General features: G+C 42.0%; 1 protein-coding gene across 1 annotated transcript in view; it reads left to right on the top strand.

Annotated features, from left to right (window-relative positions):
• Positions 1-20,940, top strand: part of TBC1D9 (TBC1 domain family member 9) — a 111,052-nt gene that overhangs the window by 62,840 nt on the left and 27,272 nt on the right. Inside the window, exons 4-10 of the mRNA XM_081303701.1 lie at positions 4,086-4,314; positions 4,720-4,981; positions 7,277-7,484; positions 12,720-12,926; positions 14,055-14,225; positions 14,775-14,925; positions 20,186-20,400. Of these exons, the coding sequence (XP_081159827.1) occupies positions 4,086-4,314; positions 4,720-4,981; positions 7,277-7,484; positions 12,720-12,926; positions 14,055-14,225; positions 14,775-14,925; positions 20,186-20,400 (1,443 nt within the window). The remainder of the gene's footprint in view (positions 1-4,085; positions 4,315-4,719; positions 4,982-7,276; positions 7,485-12,719; positions 12,927-14,054; positions 14,226-14,774; positions 14,926-20,185; positions 20,401-20,940) is intronic.

The raw sequence follows: 20,940 nt of genomic DNA on the forward strand, positions 1-20,940 counted from the left end.
GTATAAATGAAAAATACAGTTAACATTTTGTTCACAGTTTTTCCCACAAGTTTTTGTGTTTTCCTCTCTCTTTGGAATAGATTATAAAATGAGGATTATTGGGTTAAGTAGTTAAAACATTTTAGTGGATCTAAATAGATATTATCAATATATTAGAATCCCTGTGTGATTATGCATTGCTTACTTTTCAGGATTATAGTTGTTTCACTTATTTTATAGTTTTAATATCTTAATTTTTAAAAATTTATGTCTTTGATTATGAGGTGAATATTTTTTCATGTTTGCCAAGTTAATTTTCCTCTTTTTGTAAAATCTTTGTCCATATCCTTTTGCATATTTAAATTAGCATCGGGCGTCACACACATTTTGATTGCATCAATTTTCCAAAGTTACAAGGTGCTATTGCGTAGAACTGGAGGGACCAATTTTATATTCTATGGAACCCAGAGAACTTATGGGGAGAAGATATTCCTTTGTTTCATCATCCAGTCCTCCTGGATGAAAAGTTAGAGCAAACTATAGGTTCTGCATTCTGGACCCTGTCTTTTTGTAAAGGTGTGAGAGTTAGATGTGGGGCCTATTAATTAGCCTTATGATGAAATTTGTTGGCAAAACCTGGTCTACTGATACAAGTTTTTTAGGCCCTGGAGTGTTTCAGAGTGATATTTACTCAGTTTCATGGTTTTTTTTTTTTTCAATCATTTCATACTTTGAAACATTTTCTTTTTGAAATTTTAATGAACATTCTGGAAAGGTGATATTTCACCCATCTTACAATAGCATAGTCTGACTCAGTGTTTTTCCACTCAAAAACATAGGGGTGTCATTTAGTCTGTTGGGCATCATTCTCTTCTAACATCTTCCCTATTTGGACTTTGGGTAAGACCTCCACCAGAGTGGTCCAGAAGAAGAGCAAACCTAAGCCCACTTGAGGGCTGCAGGCTTACTCTGAGCTGATTGGCTGTTGGGATTGCCTGGGGACCCGACTGCTGCTTCCTATTGGTGGGCTTTCACTTGTCACCTTTAATAACTCATTCATTTATTTCTCTCTCATTCTTGTATTATTTTAGATCTGCCTTCAAAGGCATTGACAACTTTGAAATGTCAATAGGCTGGAGGTGTATTTGCCAACTGGGAATAGCTTTTTCATCCCCCGTTCCTTCTGAACTGGCTTCTCCCCGCCCAGAGGTCTGATGCCTGCATGTAGCCTCTGGCTCTTTCTGGTCCCTACCACATCCCTCTGTTAACGCCTGCTCAACCCTGGGAGGCCTGGGTCCACAAGTGTTCTCTCCTGGTCTCCATGGAGCTCAACGTCTCTGCTCTGTCGGTGGAATAGTATCAAATATAATGACAGAAAACAATCCTATTTTAGATATTTCCTAGTAATGTCATCGCTGTTGATAATGCCAGCCACACTGTCATCCTGGGTGATGACAGACCAGGAGCCCACAGCTTGGTGTTTACCTTCCTAAGTACAGTCAACTCTGAAACAATTTTAGATTTAGAAATCTGCAACTCTGGACTATACATCAAAACCAACTGTGACCCCATAAGTGATATTTTAATTTGGAAAGATGACATGTTCTCATTTGATAACAATTTATTGAATATTCTTACATGCTAGATAGTGGTGATAAAAAATGTTCAAGATACTATCATTTTTGGGATTCATAATTCGTGATGGAGGGACATATAAGCAATTTTTTTTCCACCAACATATAAATTAAGAGAGCCTAGAGGTGAGAATGTGGACCTCATTGAAGATCAGTTTAAAGTCACAGGGAACATGCTTATCTCTGTCAAACCTAGAAAGGTTGACTCTGGCCAATGGAGATTTTATAGGAAGAGATTTGGTGTGGACCTGTCTTCTCTTTCACCCATGGTCTGGGGAAGTTTTTAAGGTGGGAATGTTATGGTCAGGTCTGTTTTTCAGAAAGTGGCCTTCCAGAATCAGTGTGCAGACAGTCATGATAGGAGGGAGTTGGGAAGCCATCACATTCATTCCTGGGCTGCTTGGAGGGCTTGTGGGGGTGGGGGAGGGCAGGGTTCTGTTAGAAGAACAGGTTGGAGATTTGTGGGGCTCTTGGCAAAGGTCCACTGTTTGCTGTTAGGATTGTTGTTTATGTTCTTACTTTTACTAGAACTGAACATGATGGAGAGTTTGGAAAACCAAAGCCCCCTCTCCTACCATCATTCATGAACAAAACTTCTGGTAACAGAAGTGGGGGTGTGAAGGGGGATCTGGTATTGGAAATAAAATTCAGGACATATTTTCAACACATGATGCAGAGAAAATTGATAGTACTTAATATGGGAAAAGGAATCACGGTTGGGAGAAGGTGCACATGGAGGTGGGAAAGAATTAAACCAGACTTTGGAGTGTGGTAGGATTAATGAAACAGAACAACCTCATTCTAGATTTTAGACACACAGAACGGCAGGATCAAAAGCCAGAAGGTGAGTAAACACATGTCCAGGCCTGGAGGATGCCTCAAGGCTGGCTGGGGCAGAGTTGCTAATGCAAAACTGTGGTCAGATGTAGTACAATGAAATTTGAAAAGGTTCAGTGTTGGTTGAATTCTGTTAGGGTTTGGATATTAGATTTCCCCCAAAAGCTCTTATATGAGACATTGCAAGAACATGCAGAGGTGACATGATTAGGTGAGAAGAGCCTTCACTCACTCAGTGAATTAGCCCACTGATGACATTAACTGAGTGGTAACTGAATGTGGGTAAGGTGTGGCTGGAGGAGGTGGTGCATTGGGGACATACCTTGGGGCTGTACATTTTGTATCTGGCAAGTGGAGTCTCTCTTCTCTGCTTCCTGATCATTACGTGAGCCGCCGCTTTCCTCTGTTACACTGTTCTGCATGATGTTCTGCCTCACCTTGAGCCCCAAGGTACGGAACTGGCTTTCTGTGGACTGAGACCTCTGAAACCGTGAGCCCCTGAATAAACTTTTCCTCTTCTAAAATTGTTCTCTTCAGGTCTTTTAGTCACAGCAGCAAAAAAGCTGACTAAAACAGACCCAAACTGTACGAGGCCTAGAGCTTCAGACTAACTGGTGGGGAAACAGTCAGGATTCCGATTATCAGAATTTCTTAGTCAAAATTAGTTTTAAGAAGATAAATGTGTAGGGCACATAAGGGTTACACTAGAAGCGTAAGAACCTAAAAGCAGGAATTCTAGGGACAATGAGGCAGGTGCAACTTTCCATCCTAGGGATTCAGGAGGGTTGCATCATGTCAAGGAGAGTTAAGAGGTGGCCCAAGTTCACAGAGATATGAGTCCTGCTCTCCAGTGTGTGCCTTCCCAGGCTGCCTTGAGGCAGAGACAAGGAAGAGGGGCGGGGGATCTGACATTGCAAAGAGAAAGGTGGAATTCAGGGGAGCATTTTCTATTAGAAAATGTAGAAACCAGTTTTCAAAGAATTACAAAGGAATTGGGTAACAATGAAATAGCATTCGTAAGCTGCTATAATAATGAAACAATAGAGCACGCCAGTCACCTGCTATGCAAAGGCTTGATCTCTTGTCCAGCTGTCAACACATTCTGTCTAGTATCATTTTTGCTCTCACATTCACCCTTTTCCTGCTCCAGTGACAATTTGTTCCTTTTCTCTAGGGTCCCTGATGTTATAAACGGTCCTGAGATAGGGAGTCAATGGCCCTGTGCGTCTAAGTGACATGCATTTGGTCTTTCTTTCCTTTCTTGTCTCTCATGATGATTTTTGTTGATTTTCAGAAAGGTAGGAGTTGGCACTTGGGAAGACTCTGTCATGATAAGCTCTAGTAAACACAATACAACTGGCAAAATGTTTACACCTCCCCATTTGTAAACTAAAAGTATGAGCTGCATTCTGAGTGACTTGAAAATAATTGGCTCCAATAAACATAATAAAATCTCTATTGTTCTTTTAGTATGCAAATGCCACTTGTTAATTGGCTTGAAATTTAGGGGATTACCCTTGGACAGGGTTTGTGATTTTTAAAAAATGCTGATCTTAGAAATCTTTCTTTGTTTCTATTATGTACAGCTTGTCATATTGATACCGGTTGTATGCTTTGTGTTTTATTCCTGATTAGGGCATCATTGCAGAGTATAACAAAATCAATGACATCAAGGAAGATGACGACACAGAGAAGTTTAAAGAGGCCATCGTGAAGTTCCATAGGCTGTTTGGCATGCCTGAAGAAGAGAAGCTTGTCAACTATTACTCTTGCAGCTACTGGAAGGGGAAGGTCCCCCGGCAGGGTTGGATGTACCTCAGTATTAACCACCTGTGCTTCTACTCTTTCCTTATGGGGAAGGAAGGTGAGTGGTCTAGAATTTCAGAGGGAATCTTTGGAAAGTCTACTAAGGCTTTTGGTGTACTCATAAACCAAATCAAAATATCAAAAATCCATAGCTATAACCGAGTCAACACTTCCTTTTTTTGAATATTTAACAAGTGAATCCATTTATTTTCGATTCAGTATTAAAGGAATTTTGTCATTAAGTAATAAAGGTTCACAAAATGCATAATTAATTTAATAAACATGGATGAAAATCCATAATAATTCTGATCTCAGAATTTAAGTGGCCCCAATTTGACTCTTAAAACCAACAAACAAGGCAGTCAGGAACTCCTCTGAGTTCAGGGGTTGAGAGATTGCAGTCAGTACCTTGGAAGGATTTCCTGGAGCCCGGTGTTGACCCAGCCTTGTTCCCTGTGCTCAGCCAAGCTGGTGATCCGGTGGGTGGACATTACTCAGCTTGAGAAGAACGCCACGCTGCTCTTGCCCGATGGGATCAAAGTGAGCACACGGTCCAGCGAACATTTCTTCTCGGTGTTCCTCAATATCAACGAGACGTTCAAGCTGATGGAGCAGCTTGCCAACATAGCTATGAGGCAACTCTTAGACAACGAAGGCTTTGAGCAAGATCGATCCCTGCCCAGACTGAAGAAGAAATCTCCCAAAAAGGTGTCTGCCCTGAAACGGTAGGTGGTAAGGGACTTTGAGTCTCTCTGTCCTCAGGACCGAGAAGCCATACATTTATTAACTGGAACCTTCTGTGAACAGCTTCCAGGGTTAGAACACTTTTCTGGGTGTGGAAACAATACTGAGAAAGATTTCCACTTTAGAAAGAGATGAATGTGCCCAGCTCCCACACAATGTAATGGGAACTCTTTGGGTCCTATGGACAGAGGGGCCTAGGCCCACACACAGGGGGTGGTTAGCTCTGCCCAGATGGCTCTTGTTTTAGTCAGCTTTGTGGTCACTGTGACCAAAAGACCTAACAACAATATTAGAGGAAGAAAAAAGTTTATTTTGGCTCATAGTCTCAGAGGTCTCAGGCCACAGATGGCCAACTCCATTGCTGTGGGCCAAAGATGAAGCAGAACATGGTGGCAGAAGGGCATGGTGGAGGAAGGCAGCTCAGGACATGGTAAGCAGGAAGCAGAGGGAGTTCTGCTCACCAGGGACAAAATATAAACCCCAAAGTCATGCTCCCAGGGACCCACCTCCAACACCCAATTAATCCATATGAGTGGATTAATCCACTAATTAGGCTACAGATAATTTCACCTCTGAACATTTTATATTGTCTCATACACGAGCTTTTGGGGGACATCTCATATCCAAACCATAGCAGCTCTGAAAAATGGTAGCAGAATTTCCCCGGGCGAGGAGTAGGATGGAAATTTCAGACAGAGGAAGGCACATGGTATGCAGAGAAAAGCACAGAAGGAAGTAATTCAGTCACATGGTTAGGAGTGGACAGGCAGGGGGTGAGGAGAGGCTACAGAAAAGCCTGGAAAGCTGGATGTGATGGTTAAACTAGGGAGAGAGTGAGGGAGATGCTGATGCCTTCCAAAGTGGGACTCTCTGCCTGGAATTGCCCTTCCCTGAGATGGGGAATGACAGAAGGAAGAGTAGGCCCTGAGGACAGGGTAGCTGAGTTTGATGACATTGAGTAGAGTTACCTGCAGGACATGCAGTAGGAGGTCAGTCCAGTAAGATAGGCAGGATGCAGGAGGAAGGAAGGTTTGAGGCCAGCCTCAACAGCTTAGTGAAACCCTGTCTCAGAAAATAAAAGGGGTTGGGGATGGGGTTCGGTGGTAGAATGTCCCTGGCTTTAATCCTAGCACTGCAAAATTGGACATAATTGGTGGAAGTTGGAGTCTGCAAGGAGGTTGTTATTATGAAGCTGTCCTTGGTGATTTGAGATGTGTTGACACAGTGGTAGAGGGCAGATGTCACCTCCACAGTGAGCTGGGCAGCAGGTGAACGGCAGGGAAAGGCAATGGGCAAATATAGACTGCTTTCTCAAGAAATTCAGTTATGAAGAGATGGGTCTTGCTTATTTATTTATTTAGAATGGAAAAGAGTTGAACATTAGGATTGAAGGAAGGAGGCAGATGGGAAGGTTGCTGGTGAGGGTAGGTCAGGGGACAGGAGGGAGACAGGGATAAGGCTGTAAGAATATGAATCATTTAAAAAGTGGTGTCTTGTAGAGGGTGGAAGTTGTACTTCTGTGTGTCGTGTCCTCTTCTTTTAAAACAGAGAGAAAGAGTAAGAGTTGGTGAGGGTGGAGGTCATCCTGGGGAAGAAGGGAGGGAACTGAAGGAAGCTCTGCAGCCAGTCAGTCCCTCTTTGCTCTGTGAAGCTGGAAATAGGCTGGTGGGGAGGAGGAGGGTAGACCCTCGAGGGGAAAGGTTTAAACAACTGACATGGTGGACAGGAAAAGGCGCTCTTTAGGGAGTAGCCAAGAGAGGACCCAGCCGAGATTGGAAGCCAAGAGCAGAGTTGTGCCCTACCTAATCTCTTCGTGTAGTTCTGTTGTCCAATTAGGATAAAGAGCAACACCCAGCAGATATGGCGTGGGGCTGTTTGCATTCTCTTTAAGTCTTTTCTTAAAAGACAGTGCCCCCCCAAAGTGGCTCCAGGTATGAGTGATTCTAACAGCCTCTTTCGAAATTATTGCATTCTTTAGACAGAATGAATTTTTTTATTCAGGCTTTGTTTTCCCAAGGTTCTTTGACATTTACAGATATTGATTGTCAAGTGGCTCTGCAAGGGACCTAAATATAGTAAAATAACTTTATTGTGCTTTGGGGTCCTTAAGTTAGAATTGACACCAATGTAAAGCTAAAGACCAGAGTGACAACAGGGGATAGATAGGTCAAGGAAGGGACTGGTAGGCTGAGGGAGCGTCCACTGCAGTGTTATTTAGAAGGTATTGAAACCTCTTTCTTGTCTCAGGTGAATTATAATTAACTGTTGCTTCCCAGTGATCTCGATGCCAGGGCCAAGAGTGAGAGATACCGTGCCCTATTCCGGCTGCCCAAAGATGAAAAATTAGATGGCCACACAGACTGCACCCTCTGGACTCCGTTTAACAAAATGCACATTTTGGGCCAAATGTTTGTCTCCACGAATTACATCTGCTTCACCAGCAAGGAGGAAAACCTATGCAGCCTCATAATCCCACTCCGAGAGGTAGGTTTCAGGCAAGAAAGGATGTATTAGGATGTTCATTTATAATGCTTCTCTGGGTAAACCAGGAGTTGTTTTTTTGGTTTGCTTTTTTATTTGTTTATTGTTGTTTTGCATTTTTTTGTTATCAGTAGTTGGTTGGTCTTTAACGTTGTGAATATTCTTAATTCACTAGCGGCATTTGTTACCCTTTCAGTTGTCCCAGTTGGAAGTGTCTCTAGGACCTGTGAGATCTCATCTTCCAGAAATAATAAGGGTTTTATCATCATTCAGAGGTGGTGAGGCCTACAGATCAAGGGATGACTGCTACTGGAAAAATTGCTTGTTGTATTCACAGATCCCAAGAGGAAAGGCCACGCCATTCAGGGCCACACAGGAGGGACCAGATGAGTCAAGAGGCAGAAGGAACAAGGGAACTCATGGGCAAGAGCCTTTATTGTGTTTTGTGAGGGGAAAAACCAGCTGGACAGACTTAGGATTGTGTAGTGTGCACAGTTTTGTGGGCTCTGAGGCATAGTGACTGCAGGAGTTGTCTAATTCCTGGCCCTAGGGTGAGTTGGGCAGGACAATAGTGGCCCTGACTATAAGCACTAGAAAAAAGGAGGTGGTTGGAATGTGGGCTCTGCATGGTTTGTTTGCTTGAAAAAACAATTTTCTAGCAATTGGCCAGCACTGAGTGAGGGTGATCTCTCAGGTGTCAGAAAGACCCAAACGTATCAAAGCATCAGACACAAAAACAAGAAAATACAGTTCTGAATAGCCTGGCTTGCGGCTGTGGGCAGCCTGGTCAAAAGGAGCAAGTGGGTGGGTGGGTTAGAAGGCCAAGTGTTTGTTCCCACCTGATCTGCCAGGAACCTACATTAGAATCACCAGGCTGTTGGTTAGCAGCAGATTCCACAGTCCACCCCAAAATCTGAATCTCTACAGATTTTGCAGTCTGTATTTCAAGAAATTTCCAGGCCAGTTCTCATGTCCAGGAAAGTCCAAAAGATATTATACTTGCTCTGGTTTGGAGCTGGATTTCCTCCTGCCTGGGATAGGAGGTTAGTCCATCTGGAGGGTTGGCTGTGAGGTTTGGGTTGAGAACTTCCAGTTATATGTCAGGGGTCAGGAAACACAGGAGCTGGCAGCCCTCAAGTTTCTGGCAACTTCCAGCCTAACCTGATCCTTTCCTGGAAGATAAGGTAGTCAAACGTTTTGAACATTTAACCGAGATTGTCTCTTTGTCAAGATTTCCCATAATAGGCCAGGTGAGGTAGCACATGCCTATAATCCCAATGGCTCAGTTCAAAGCCAGCCTCAGCAAATTAGGGGGACCCTAAAGCAACTTAGCAAGACCCTGTCTCAAAATAAAAAATAGAAAAGGCTGGGGATGTGGCTCAGGGGTTAAATGCTTCTGAGCTCAATTTCTGGTACAAAAAAGAAAAAAACAAGAATGAAAGAAAAGTTTCCCCGTAGTAAAGGATTAAAGTTTCTCTATCTTGTATATCTTTTTTGTTTTTTAAAGAGAGAGAGAGAGAGAGAGAGAGAGAGAATTTTAATATTTATTTTTTAGTTTTCAGCGGACACAACATCTTTGTTTGTATGTGGTGCTGAGGATCGAACCCGGGCCGCACGCATGCCAGGCGAGCGCGCTACCGCTTGAGCCACATCCTCAGCCCCTATCTTGTATATCTTTAAAAAATTTACTTATGTAAGCAAATGCTCCTGGAGTTATTTTTTCCTTTTCTTTTTTGTTTTAAGAGTAATGTATTGTTATCACAGAAATTTTTCAAAAATACAAATAAAAAGAAAACAAAATTTACACCTAGTTTCATTATTTAAAGACAATCACCTTAATTGTGCACAGTACACAGCTTTCTAGGCTTTTTCTATGCATTGCTGTGTGCATGTCTTATAACTCAGATCTAAAACATGTTATATGGAATTTTTACTTTTATTTATGACCTTTAACAGTAAATATATCTCAGACCATTTCCTAAAAATTAAATATTCTTCTATGATGTAATTTTTAACGACTGCATATATACATTATTGATATATTCTTTTACCTAAATTAATATGTAAACTTTTCTTAAGTTACAAGTTACAAATTCCTAGAAGCCAAACAGATCAAAAAGAATGCAGCTGGGCGTGGTGGCACATGCCTGTAATCCCAGCAGCTCAGAAGGCTGAGACAGGAGGATCGTGAGTTCAAAGCCAGCCTCAGCAAAAGCGAGGTGCTAAGCCACTCAGTGAGAACCTGTCTCTAGATAAAATACAAAATAGGGCTGGGGATGTGGCTCAGTGCTTGAGTGCTGCTTAGTTCAATCCCTGGTACTCCACCCCCCAAAAAAAGAATGCAAAATGTTAAACAAATTTGGTTCTTCTTATTCTGGGTCAGCAAAACTAGTGTTGAACACATTTTGAGGCCAGGATAAGTTGCTGGAGTGGAGAGACCAGTTGTCCTTACATTGGGTTGTGAACATAGCTTCATAATTTTTCTAGCAAATTTAACCTCCTTCATGGTCTCCACCATAGCCCATTAGTAGGCATAACTTTGTTCATCTCATTCTGTGTGTAAGTTTCTTCACCCAGTGTTACCAAAGCCGACCAACCAGGAATGGCTAGGAAGTCCACTCCAGGATTAAGAATGCACTGCAGATGGGTCATTTGTGACTCTGAGCATGTTACCACTCTGTTTATCCAGAGGTGCAGAGAAGGTCCTGAAGCCTGTATCCAGACATCTGCCCTGCTTCTGATCAGCACCCCTGGGTGTTGGGTCCAGCCAGCTCTGTTTGTACTGGAGTAAGATTTAGAACACAATAGTAGAGCCCTGGAGGACTGAGAGACCCCCTCGCTGGTGTTCTCCACCTCTCTTTGGCTTTCTGGTTTTCCCTACTAGGGCAGAGATCATTCAGTCATAATTCAGGGTAAATCAGAGCAAAGAGAGTCTAAAGAGGTGGGGTTTAGACCTGAAGCATGAAGTGGTTGGAAGGTGTAGTTTTAAAGAAATCTGCCTGGTAGGATCTCAGTGCTTCCCTTTGACCTGATGAATTGCTGAGGGATGTTAATGGTGGATCCCCAACCCCCAACTAATGGAGGAGGCAAATGCCTTAATGTAAGTTTTATTACCTGTGGGTAATGATAACATCAGAAAAGCAGTGGGTGTTTGAGTAGAGTGTTCTCACAGGAGCAGGTGCCCTTTGGACCCCTGTTGTGCCCAGGGAGCCTCTGTGGAATGTGACACCCCCTTGGGCTGCAGACTGTTAGCATACATTCTACACATGGAATTCAGTTAGGCCATAGTGACAGAGGGTGAAGATTTATGCAGAATCATGTGGCTGTAGATTTTTGAATTAATTGTTGGGGTAGTGGAAGCAGGAGGCTACAGGAATCTGATGAGGCTCCTCCTTATCGTCACTTAGAGGGTCCAGATGAAGTGCCTCCCCAACACCAATTGCCTCATAAATGTTCATCAGGAACCACCAAGACTTGATTGAGTTCCAGTCTGTTTTATAAGCCCAGTTGGTAATGAAAATGTCTCATTATAGTGTAGAGAATGCTGAGGCAGCTGGCCTCCTTTCCTCGGCGGGGCAAAGCTCATGGAATAGATTTTACTAGAACTCATTTGTCAATGAAAAATGTCTCATAATCCACGTGAGCATTCCCCTGTTTTATGTAGGAGTTTCCTGTTTCCATGGTCATGATTCTGGTAAATGAGAAGACGCTTTCCATTTGACTTTATCAAAATCCATGTCCCTGTCTGTCTGAGACACAAAATTTGAACCTTTAATCCTTTGGCATCTGCCATTTAGTTCTAGATGCCTGATGACCCAAAGAACCAGCAGAAATTTTAAAACAAACATTTTTCAAGTGTTGAAGGAAGATCCTTTTCATAAGAAAAAAGGTTCTTTTCTCCATTTTTCTATAGCAGTTTTTTGTATTAAAACAAAACACAACAAAAAATCCTGCAGGTGCACTCGGATTCCTTTAAAACAGATATTTACATTTATACATGATATGTAACTATATTGATATATCACATGCATGTTATATAATGTATATCACATACAATGCACAGCACTTGAGGCCATGCAACTTTTTAAGGTACTTTAATATATTTCCTAGGCTAAAGCAGAAGAAAGGGTTTTTAAAGTACTGTTTGGAAAAGATATATTTCATATGAAAATGCCAATATGCAGATTAAAGTTAACTCTGTCCAGACTGCCTTCAGATAGAAAAGAAGAGGTGAGAAGAGACCTAGCTGTAGGTACATAATCAGAGCTCTTATAAATAAACCATTTAGAGCTCACCTTGAAGTTTTTCCTAATGTGCTAAAGAAAATAGTTTTATTGCATTTATCCTTACTTCCAATTTTATGTAAATCCTACTAAAAACCACCAATATATGTCTTCAGTTCAAAGCTAAAACAGATGTTTCTCTTTCCTTCTTTTCTTCCGCTGTAGGTGACTTCAGTGGTCACACACATGTGTGCACATAGACTCATGCACACCTGTGCACACGCACGCGCACACACAGACACACACACAGAATCTGCTAGTGCAAACAGCACTGCAGTTAAGCTGTTTATATCATGTCTGCCCAGGAATAGATCCTTGACAATTGGATGCAAAGCCACAGATCAGTAATCCATTCATTGAAAGATTGATGGGGTCTTGAAAACCTCCCTAACATTAAGCTTGATACAAGGACAGGTACCAGTTCTTTTCCATGTCCTCTGAGTGGTGTGACAGCTAGGAGTCCTAGCTCTCATGACTCCCTGAGATTTTAATGAAATTCATTTCCATCCAAGTGACCCATCTTGGCACTAGTGACATTTAGGGCCAGACTTCGTGTTGGTCACTGCCCTGTGTACTGCTGGACATTCAGTAGCTTCCCTAGCCTCTACTTACTAGATGGTTGTCACCTTCCCATTTGTGACAACCAAAAATGCCTTCAGATATTGCCTGATGTCTCCAGGGTGTATGGGAAAGAGTAGAATCATTCCCAGTTTAGAACCACTGATTTTGAAAGATCAGCAAGATTATTCTAGTTTCTGCTCTAAATTCCAGTTAGATTTGCTGTGAGCTATTTTATTTTATTGGAAAAGAGACAAAGAATCTCAGTTTGCTCCAGAAAATACGGGTGGTTTCCACAGAGTGGTGAGAGTGCTGTGTTCCTCTTGTAGCGCTGCTTGTGGGCTGCTGTGGGGTAATTCCTGGAAAGTAATGCTCTGTGCTTCGTGTTTCTTTTTAGGTGACCATTGTGGAGAAGGCCGACAGCTCTAGTGTGCTCCCGAGTCCTCTGTCCATCAGCACCAGGAACAGGATGACCTTCCTATTTGCCAATTTGAAAGATAGAGACTTTCTAGTGCAAAGGATCTCAGATTTCCTGCAGCAGACGACTTCCAAAATATACTTGGACAAAGAGTTTGCCGGAAGCTACAACAGTTCAGATGATGAGGTCTGTAGAAAATACCTGCAGGTGTTGGGGTTTGCCCTATTCCTGTGCCCAAGAGTGTTCGCTTCCTATTTTTTCAGTTCTGTAGCTATTCTAAGATAAGCCACCTGCTCTCATGCGGTATCTCAGCAGGCTCTTGGGTAAACTCAAGAAGTTTGGTTTAAACCTCTTATTCTACAGTTGCCAGTATTATTAAGTGATTTTATCTGTTACGTAGCAAGTGACTCTTGCCCACAGAATGACATGGTTTGGAATGGTACAGAAGTCAATAAAGTCTCAGGTCTGAAATTCAGCATCATCATGATGATTTTATTACAATAAAATACAAATCGCATCCTCCCTATTGAATTAGGCCCTGGACCCACATCCAGGAAAATAGAGCACTGAGAAGACATGGGACTAGGTAAATTCCTGAGCAAGGTACTGCTAGTTAAAACAAGCTTTAAACATGGTAAAGTCACATGTAACACCCCGTCCTTGCCTACCCGGTTGTTCACTTATGTTGGTTTTTTGTGTATGTGTGTGTGCATGCTACTGGGAATGGATGGCAGGGGTGCTCTACCACTGAGCTATGTCCCCAACCCTTTTTATTTTATTTTTGAGATAGTGTCTCACCAAGTTACCTGGGTGAGAACTTGTAATCCTCTTGCCTCAGCCCTCTGTTGTTGGGATTAGAGCACATGCATCATCATATATGCAAATCAGAGAGACAAATAGGCAGCCTCTGTTACCAAAATTGCATTTAAAATATAAAGGAAGGGGCTGAGGCTGTCGCTCAGTGGTTGAGTGCTTGTCTAGCACATGGGAGGCACTGGGTTCCATCCTCAGCACCACATACAAATAAATAAATAAATAGAATGAAAGTATTGTGTTTATCTACAACTAAAATAAAAAATATAAAAAAAAATACAAAGGAAACCAACTTTGAGTATTGAAATGCTGCAGCCTATGACCTCAGCCACTGTCTGATCCCTGACAAGATGTTAACTTGCTGCCTTTCTCCTGATCCTTCCTGTAGCAAGAAACATCAGGAAAACATGACGGAGTTACTGCTAGCTACTCAGAGGACCCTGCGGACGTAGGTTCTGTGCCCAGATCCCTCCAATGTCTTGTTCTGCTCCTCATGAACAGGTGTATTCTCGGCCCAGCAGCCTCGTTTCCTCCAGCCCCCAGAGAAGCACGAGCTCCGATGCGGACGGAGAGCGCCAGTTCAACCTGAATGGCAATAGCGTCCCCACAGCCACACAGACCCTGATGACCATGTACCGGCGGCGGTCTCCTGAGGAATTCAACCCCAAATTGGTGGGCACCCTTTGCTCTTCCCCAAAACTGTGGTAGAACATGACCATTAAAAATAGTTTTTAATGTAAATAAACTCATAAATGTCTGTGTAAATGGTGAAGCAGTTTTTATCTAAATATGCAGTTAGGTTTCAGAGCGGCTTGAAGGGAGGAGACAAGAATCATTTTAACTCTTTTTATTTTAACTATTGTGTAAGTCAACCAATAAATAAGTACACGCTTTCTCAGCACACATTTTAAAAACATGAATTCACTTTCACTTGGAGGAATAGAAATAAAACTAAAAATATGATTTGCACCCTACTGACCCATCTTGGGGAAGTGGGATTCTGACTGGGTCAGAGAGCTTTGAGGCAGAACTGCCACCTGTGATGGATGTGTGGAATTGGGGGAGGATTCCAGAAAAATCTTGAGTTCTTTGTTCTCACGTGCTCTGCCCAGAACTTGACTACCCCACTCAACAGGGAAACTGTTCTGACCTTCCATCTCGACTCTCCTTACCAGCCTCGAAGTACTTTTGGGATGTAATAACATTCCTTGTGTCTTTCAGGCCAAAGAGTTCTTGAAAGAGCAAGCCTGGAAGATTCACTTTGCTGAGTATGGGCAGGGGATCTGCATGTACCGCACCGAAAAAACCCGGGAGCTGGTGTTGAAGGGCATCCCCGAGAGCATGCGGGGCGAGCTGTGGCTGCTGCTCTCAGGTATGACCTGGGCAGGGCTGGAGCACAGGCATCTGAGTCCAGGTCACCCGGGCTTCCCCTCCACCTTCCGTCCTGCACCAGGGGTTCTTTCAAATAGGCAAACCTCCAGTTCAGAACTAAAGCTCATTTCCCCACCAGAATCTGTGAATTCTGTCAAAATCTTTTACTCTTCATCAAAATCCAGGACCCAAGGTAAGCGGCCCAGATGTTGGTGCCACTGTCCCCTGAGTCCTCAGTCTCTTCCATTTCTTCAGTGAGACTTTGTAGGAAAAAGAGAGCCGGATGTGCCAGAGTGCAGCGTTTTGTGATTCAGGGGGATCTCCTCTCTCAGGTTCAATTCTGGAGTGGAGGGATGAGAAAGCCCCATTCTTTTTTGGGGTGGGGTACCAGAATTGAACCTGGGGTGCCTACTGACGGAGCCACATCCCCAGCCCTTTTTTATATTTTATTTAGAGACAGGGTCTCACTGAGTTGCTTAGGGTCTTCTAAGTTGCTAAGGCTGACGTTGAACTTGCCAATCTCTTGCCTCAGCCTCCCAAGCTCCTGGGATTATAGACATGTGCCACCACACCTGGTGAAAACCCCATTCTTGATTTTTGCCTCCTCCTGAGGTCTTTGGTTGTCACTGAGGCCATGAAAGTGGCTTCCTATATATGCCTTGGATAGTATTCCTCCTTGTCTTCAGGGCATACACTCCCAGGCCCCCACTGGCTGCCTGAAACCACAGGTAGTATCAAACCCTGTCTACCATGTATTTTCCTACAAACACATACCTATGATAAGTTTCACTTACAAATTAGGCACAGTAAGAGACTAACAAACAATAACTAATAATGAAATAGAACAAAGTATAACAACATGCTATAATAAAAGTTATTTAAATCTTAGGAATTATTTATTTCTAGAATTTTCCATTTTAATATTTTAATCTTTCAGGCTAATCTGCCACTACTTCTTGTCATCCTGAGCATCCAGAGTATCCCAGGGATCTTTTCTATCTCAAACACCAGGGCATGCCTTCAAATTCCACAAACCTTTACTTTATCATAGAAATCAGTTGCTCTTATCTGATTTGAGGCCTAAAAAGTAATCATTCTAAATAAGCTTATGTGAATCATTTTATCTGAACCTGAGGTGTTTTGACCATTATTAAACCCTTTAATTTAGAAAATGACATTAAAGTGAAAAGAATTGTTTTCAGACTTACAGGAAAGCCTTGACATTTTTACAAGTATTTCTAGAAGTGCATGTAAGTGGTAAAATGTCCCACAGTGAGATCTAGAAATGTCTGGGCAGTAAGGCAACAGAATCCCGAAAAAATCATTGACTTTGTCTATTTCGTGTGAAATGGGTTTGTTCTGTCCTCATTTACTTGTCGTTTTCATTTTCCTTAAGTAGACCAGCTGCAGCCCTCCTCCCTTATTACTTAAAAGCCCTAATTTGAGTCAACTCACCTCTAATTACAAATGAAGCCAGAGCCTCACTACACAGTCTCCTCTTGTCTTCCTTGAGTTGGGTGAACTGATCACTCACAGAGTAAATGAAAAAGTCCATTTTCATCCTCCCTATTCAGATTAGAAGTTATTTTCAGCCACATCTCAGATGAAAGTGAACAAGCCCCAGGAATCCTACACAGCCCTGTGGCAGAGATAGTCAGGGGGGTTACATCCAGTGTCTCCTTTAACAGTGAGGGCAGTGTGTGACCAGAGAGTGACATATTTACATATTGCCCATGTTCCCCATCCATCCAGTGTGGGGTTCACATGGAACCCAGCTTCTAGTAGGTGAGCCCACCTTGAGACCCAGCTCCCTCCCATGACCCTGAAGGCCACTACACCAGGACTTGGACTCAGTGCAGCACAGCCTCATGAGAAGAGAGCAAAAACCTAGGTTATTTACCATCAGCCAGGCTCCCCTTCCAGGGCTTGAGTGAATGACAGGTTGGCTCTCTTCGTGACCATCTGGGAGAGCCATTGGGTTGGGGACTCCATATTCTAAAGGGTGAACTGTGAATGTTTACCCTGTCTTTATATATAATTTATATTTTTGGTTTTTAATAAAAGCCTTATTGAGATACAACTCACGATTCAACAAAGTGTACAATTCAATGATTTTTTTTTTTAATTTTTTTTTTAGTTCTCAGCAGACACAACACCATTGTTTGTATGTGGTGCTGAGGATCGAACCCGGGCCGCACGCATGCCAGGCGAGCCCTCTACCGCTTGAGCCACATCCCCAGCCCCCAATTCAATGATTTTAAGATATTCACAGAATTGTGATCAGCATGGTTAATTATAGAACTCTGTGGTCAACCCCTCCTGCCACCCCATGTTTTCTCATTCATTCTCCATTTCCCCCCAAGCTGTAGGCAGCCAGCTGTAGGCAACCACTAAACTCCTTTTTATTTCTATGGATTTATCTACTCGGAGCATTTCGTATAAGTGGAATCCTGCAATAGTTCTTTGTGACTGACTTCTTTCTCTTGGCGGAGTGCTTTCAAGGTTCACCTGTGCTGTAGCATGTATCAGTGTTTCGTTGCTTCTCCAACCAAATGTTGCCCCCTTGTACGGTTGTGATTCACTTTGTTCAGCCATTTGTCAGTTACTGAACATTGAGGTGGTTTGCACTTTTGTCTCCTGTGAATAATGTAAGTTTGGGGGTGGGATGTGTATTTTCATTTCTTTTGAGTATGTGCCTGGAGTGGAATTTCTGGTTTGTCTGCTCTGTTTTTAACCTTTTAAGGAACTGCCCGGCCATTTTCCAAACCAGCTGCACCTTTTCACAATCCCACCAGCAATGGATAAGGGTTCCAATTTTTCCACATCTTCACCAACACTTGCTCTTTTCTATTCTATTGCAGTCACCCTAGATGTTGAGTGATTTGTCACTGTGGTTTTGATGGCTAATGGTGTTGAGCATGTCTTCACGTGTTTGGTGGCCATTTGTATATCTTCTTTGCAGAAAGATCTACTTAGATCTTTTGCCCACTTTTAATTAGGTTGTCTTTTATTAATTGAGTGCTAAGAGTTTTTAAGCACATTTTATACACAGATCCATTATCAGATTTTCAAAATTTCCCATTCTTTTGGCTGACTTTTCACTGTCTAGATGGTGTCCTTTGAAACACAAAATTTCTAAGTTAGGTGAAGTTCAATTTATGGTTTTTTTTTCTTATATCACTCTGTTTTCATATGTTGATTTACGCCAGCCCATATTTTCTACTAAGACTTACAGTTTTCTGTGATTTATTCATTTTAATTTTTATGTTGTGTGAGGTAATGATCTAAATTCATTCTTTTCCATATGGGTAGCCAGTTATCTCTTGATCATTTGTTTGAAAGCCTCTGCTTCTCCCTGATGAATTGGCTTAGAACCCTTGTCAAAAATTAATAGACCATTAAGGAGAGGGTTCATTTTTGGAGTCTCAGTTGGCCTATTGATGTGTCTATATGCCAGAACCACATAGTCTTGATTTCTATAACTTTGTAATAAGTTTTAAAATCAAGAAGTGTGAGTCCTCCAGCTTTGTTGTTCTTTTTCAACATTGATTTGGTCATTTGGAAGGCCCTTAAATTTTCCTGCAAATTTTAGTATCAACTAGTTAATTTTTACCAAAAGGGCAACTGGGGGTTTGGTAAGTATTGTGTTGAATCTGTACATGGGTTTAGGTAGTTTCCCTATCTTAACAATATTAAGTCTTCTAAGCTATGGACATGGGGTATCTTTCCATTCACTTTGTCTTTGTTAATATCCTCCAGCAATCTTTTATAGCTTGAAATAATTGTATTTATTCTGAATATTTATTTTCTCTTTATCATATTATAAATGCAATTGTTTACTCACTTTCATTTTAAGATTGGTTACTGCTAGCATATTGATATGCAGTTCATTTTTTTGGTATTGATCTTATATCCTGCAGCCTCAATGAATTCATTTGTATGTTTTCTACAACAATTTTTATTTACATCTCCTCAGCATTAGTGATATTGAGCATCTTTTCTCATATATGTTGGATATTTGTCTTCTTTGAAGAAGGTCTGTTCATTTCCTTTGCTCATTTTTAATTGGATTTTTGTTTTTGTTGTTGTTTACTGTTAGTTGAGTGAACTATTAGTTGTATTAGTTCCTTGTATCTTTTTATAGTTTGGATATTTACTCCTTATCAGATATTTGATATGAAAAAGTTTTCTTCCATCCTGTAGATTGCCTTTGCTCTCTGATGATCCTTTGGGGTGCAGAATTTCATATAATCTTACTTGTCTATTCTTTTGCTTTTGGTGCATGTGCCTTTGAGTTGTGATTGGTGTCATATCCAAAATAATTTCCCTGACCAATTTTGAGAAGCACTTCTCCTGTTTTCTTCTAGCAGCGTTATGGTTTCAGGTCTTCTGCTGTAAGTCTTTAGTCCATTTGTGCTGCTGGTTGTGGTATATGGTGGGAGGTTAGGGTCCAATTTCATTCTTCAGCATGATAAAATCCATTTTCCCCAACAGCAATATAAATTTATATCTAGATTTAAATTTAGCTATTTGCAGACAGAGTTTTTCTGTCTTCAAGAATCTTAATACAAACATCTTAAACTGGTGATTATATAGCCCGGCTCCCATCCCTCTCCTGCAGAACTCCCACAGGTAATAGGCTCATCACTACTAAGAACACCCTCACCACTGATTGCAACTTCAAAAATCCCTCCAAGTATACTACAGCCTTTCCTGCTCTTCCATATTTGAAGTCCTTCATAGCTAGCCCTTTAGCAAATAGTGTTCAAACTTAATTTGAGAGACATCTTTATTTTCAAGTAAAATTGTAATAAAACCCCCCATGAAATAAAAGCAAAGCTTTTATCAGGTTATTACAGTGGTTAAAGGGGGTGTAGAGAGGAGGACTCAGCCTGGCTTACTCTGGTCACTGTCCCTCTTCTCTTAAGCAGCCACTTGAGATTGTGGAAGCTCCTTGGAGCACAGGTTTATAGCCTGCAAACTTCTACCTGAAGGGGTTTTTACTCAGCCACCTTGCTCTGGGGCTGGAAAAGGTCATCAACCTTAGGCTATCCATGATAGAAATATACCACATTTTTCATCTGATTCATATTTTCACATGATTTCATCTTTTTTGCCAATTTTCTATGAGTGACAGAAAAAATGAAGAGGTTTAGCTGACTGGACAACAATTACAACGATATAATTCATAAAGCATTAATTTACAGAGCAAGGCAGGGCTTCCACTTTTTGTATATTGTATCTGTTATGTGTTCACCCAGGTGCTATTAACGAAAAGGCCACACATCCTGGGTACTATGAAGACCTGGTGGAGAAGTCCATGGGGAAGTACAACCTCGCCACAGAGGAGATCGAGAGGGACTTACACCGCTCTCTTCCGGAGCACCCAGCTTTCCAGAACGAAATGGGCATTGCTGCTCTGAGGAGGGTCTTAACAGCTTATGCATTTCGAAATCCCAACATAGGGTATTGCCAGGTGAGTGTCTTGGAGAGTTTATACAGAAGAAATATTGCTCCAAGGCTCCTCAGTCTCAATGCAGTTGGCATCATAATCTCTTCCTGGGGGGGGGGGGCTGTCCTGTGCTTCAGTGTTAATGACATGCCTGGCCCCTACCCACTCAATGCCAATAAAACTTCCCAGTTGTGACAGTCAAAATTGTCTCTTGACATTGCCAATGTCCCCATAGGAGCAAAGTCACCCTGGGTCAAGGCCTACTGCCCGAGACAGGAGCAAGACATGATGCCCCTTTGTGGGTCATCCAAGGTCTAGCTCACTCCCTAGTCTACCCTCGGCATCTTAAACACACATCCCTTCTCTATAGATTGCCACATGTTCCTCTTAAACTTTAACGTCCTTGGAAATTACAGTGTGTGTATGCTAGAGTTGTACTTGAATACACATTAGAATCAATTTGGTTTTACTCAGTATGACAAAAAAAAGAAGGCAAAATGTTGCCCACATGCTAAAATCATTTCTTGTACTGGAACTTAAGTGACCACTTGGGAGGCTTCCAGA

The sequence above is a fragment of the Spermophilus citellus genome (genome assembly GCF_964194105.1).
Source record: "Spermophilus citellus genome assembly, chromosome: 8".
NCBI lineage: Eukaryota > Metazoa > Chordata > Mammalia > Rodentia > Sciuridae > Spermophilus > Spermophilus citellus.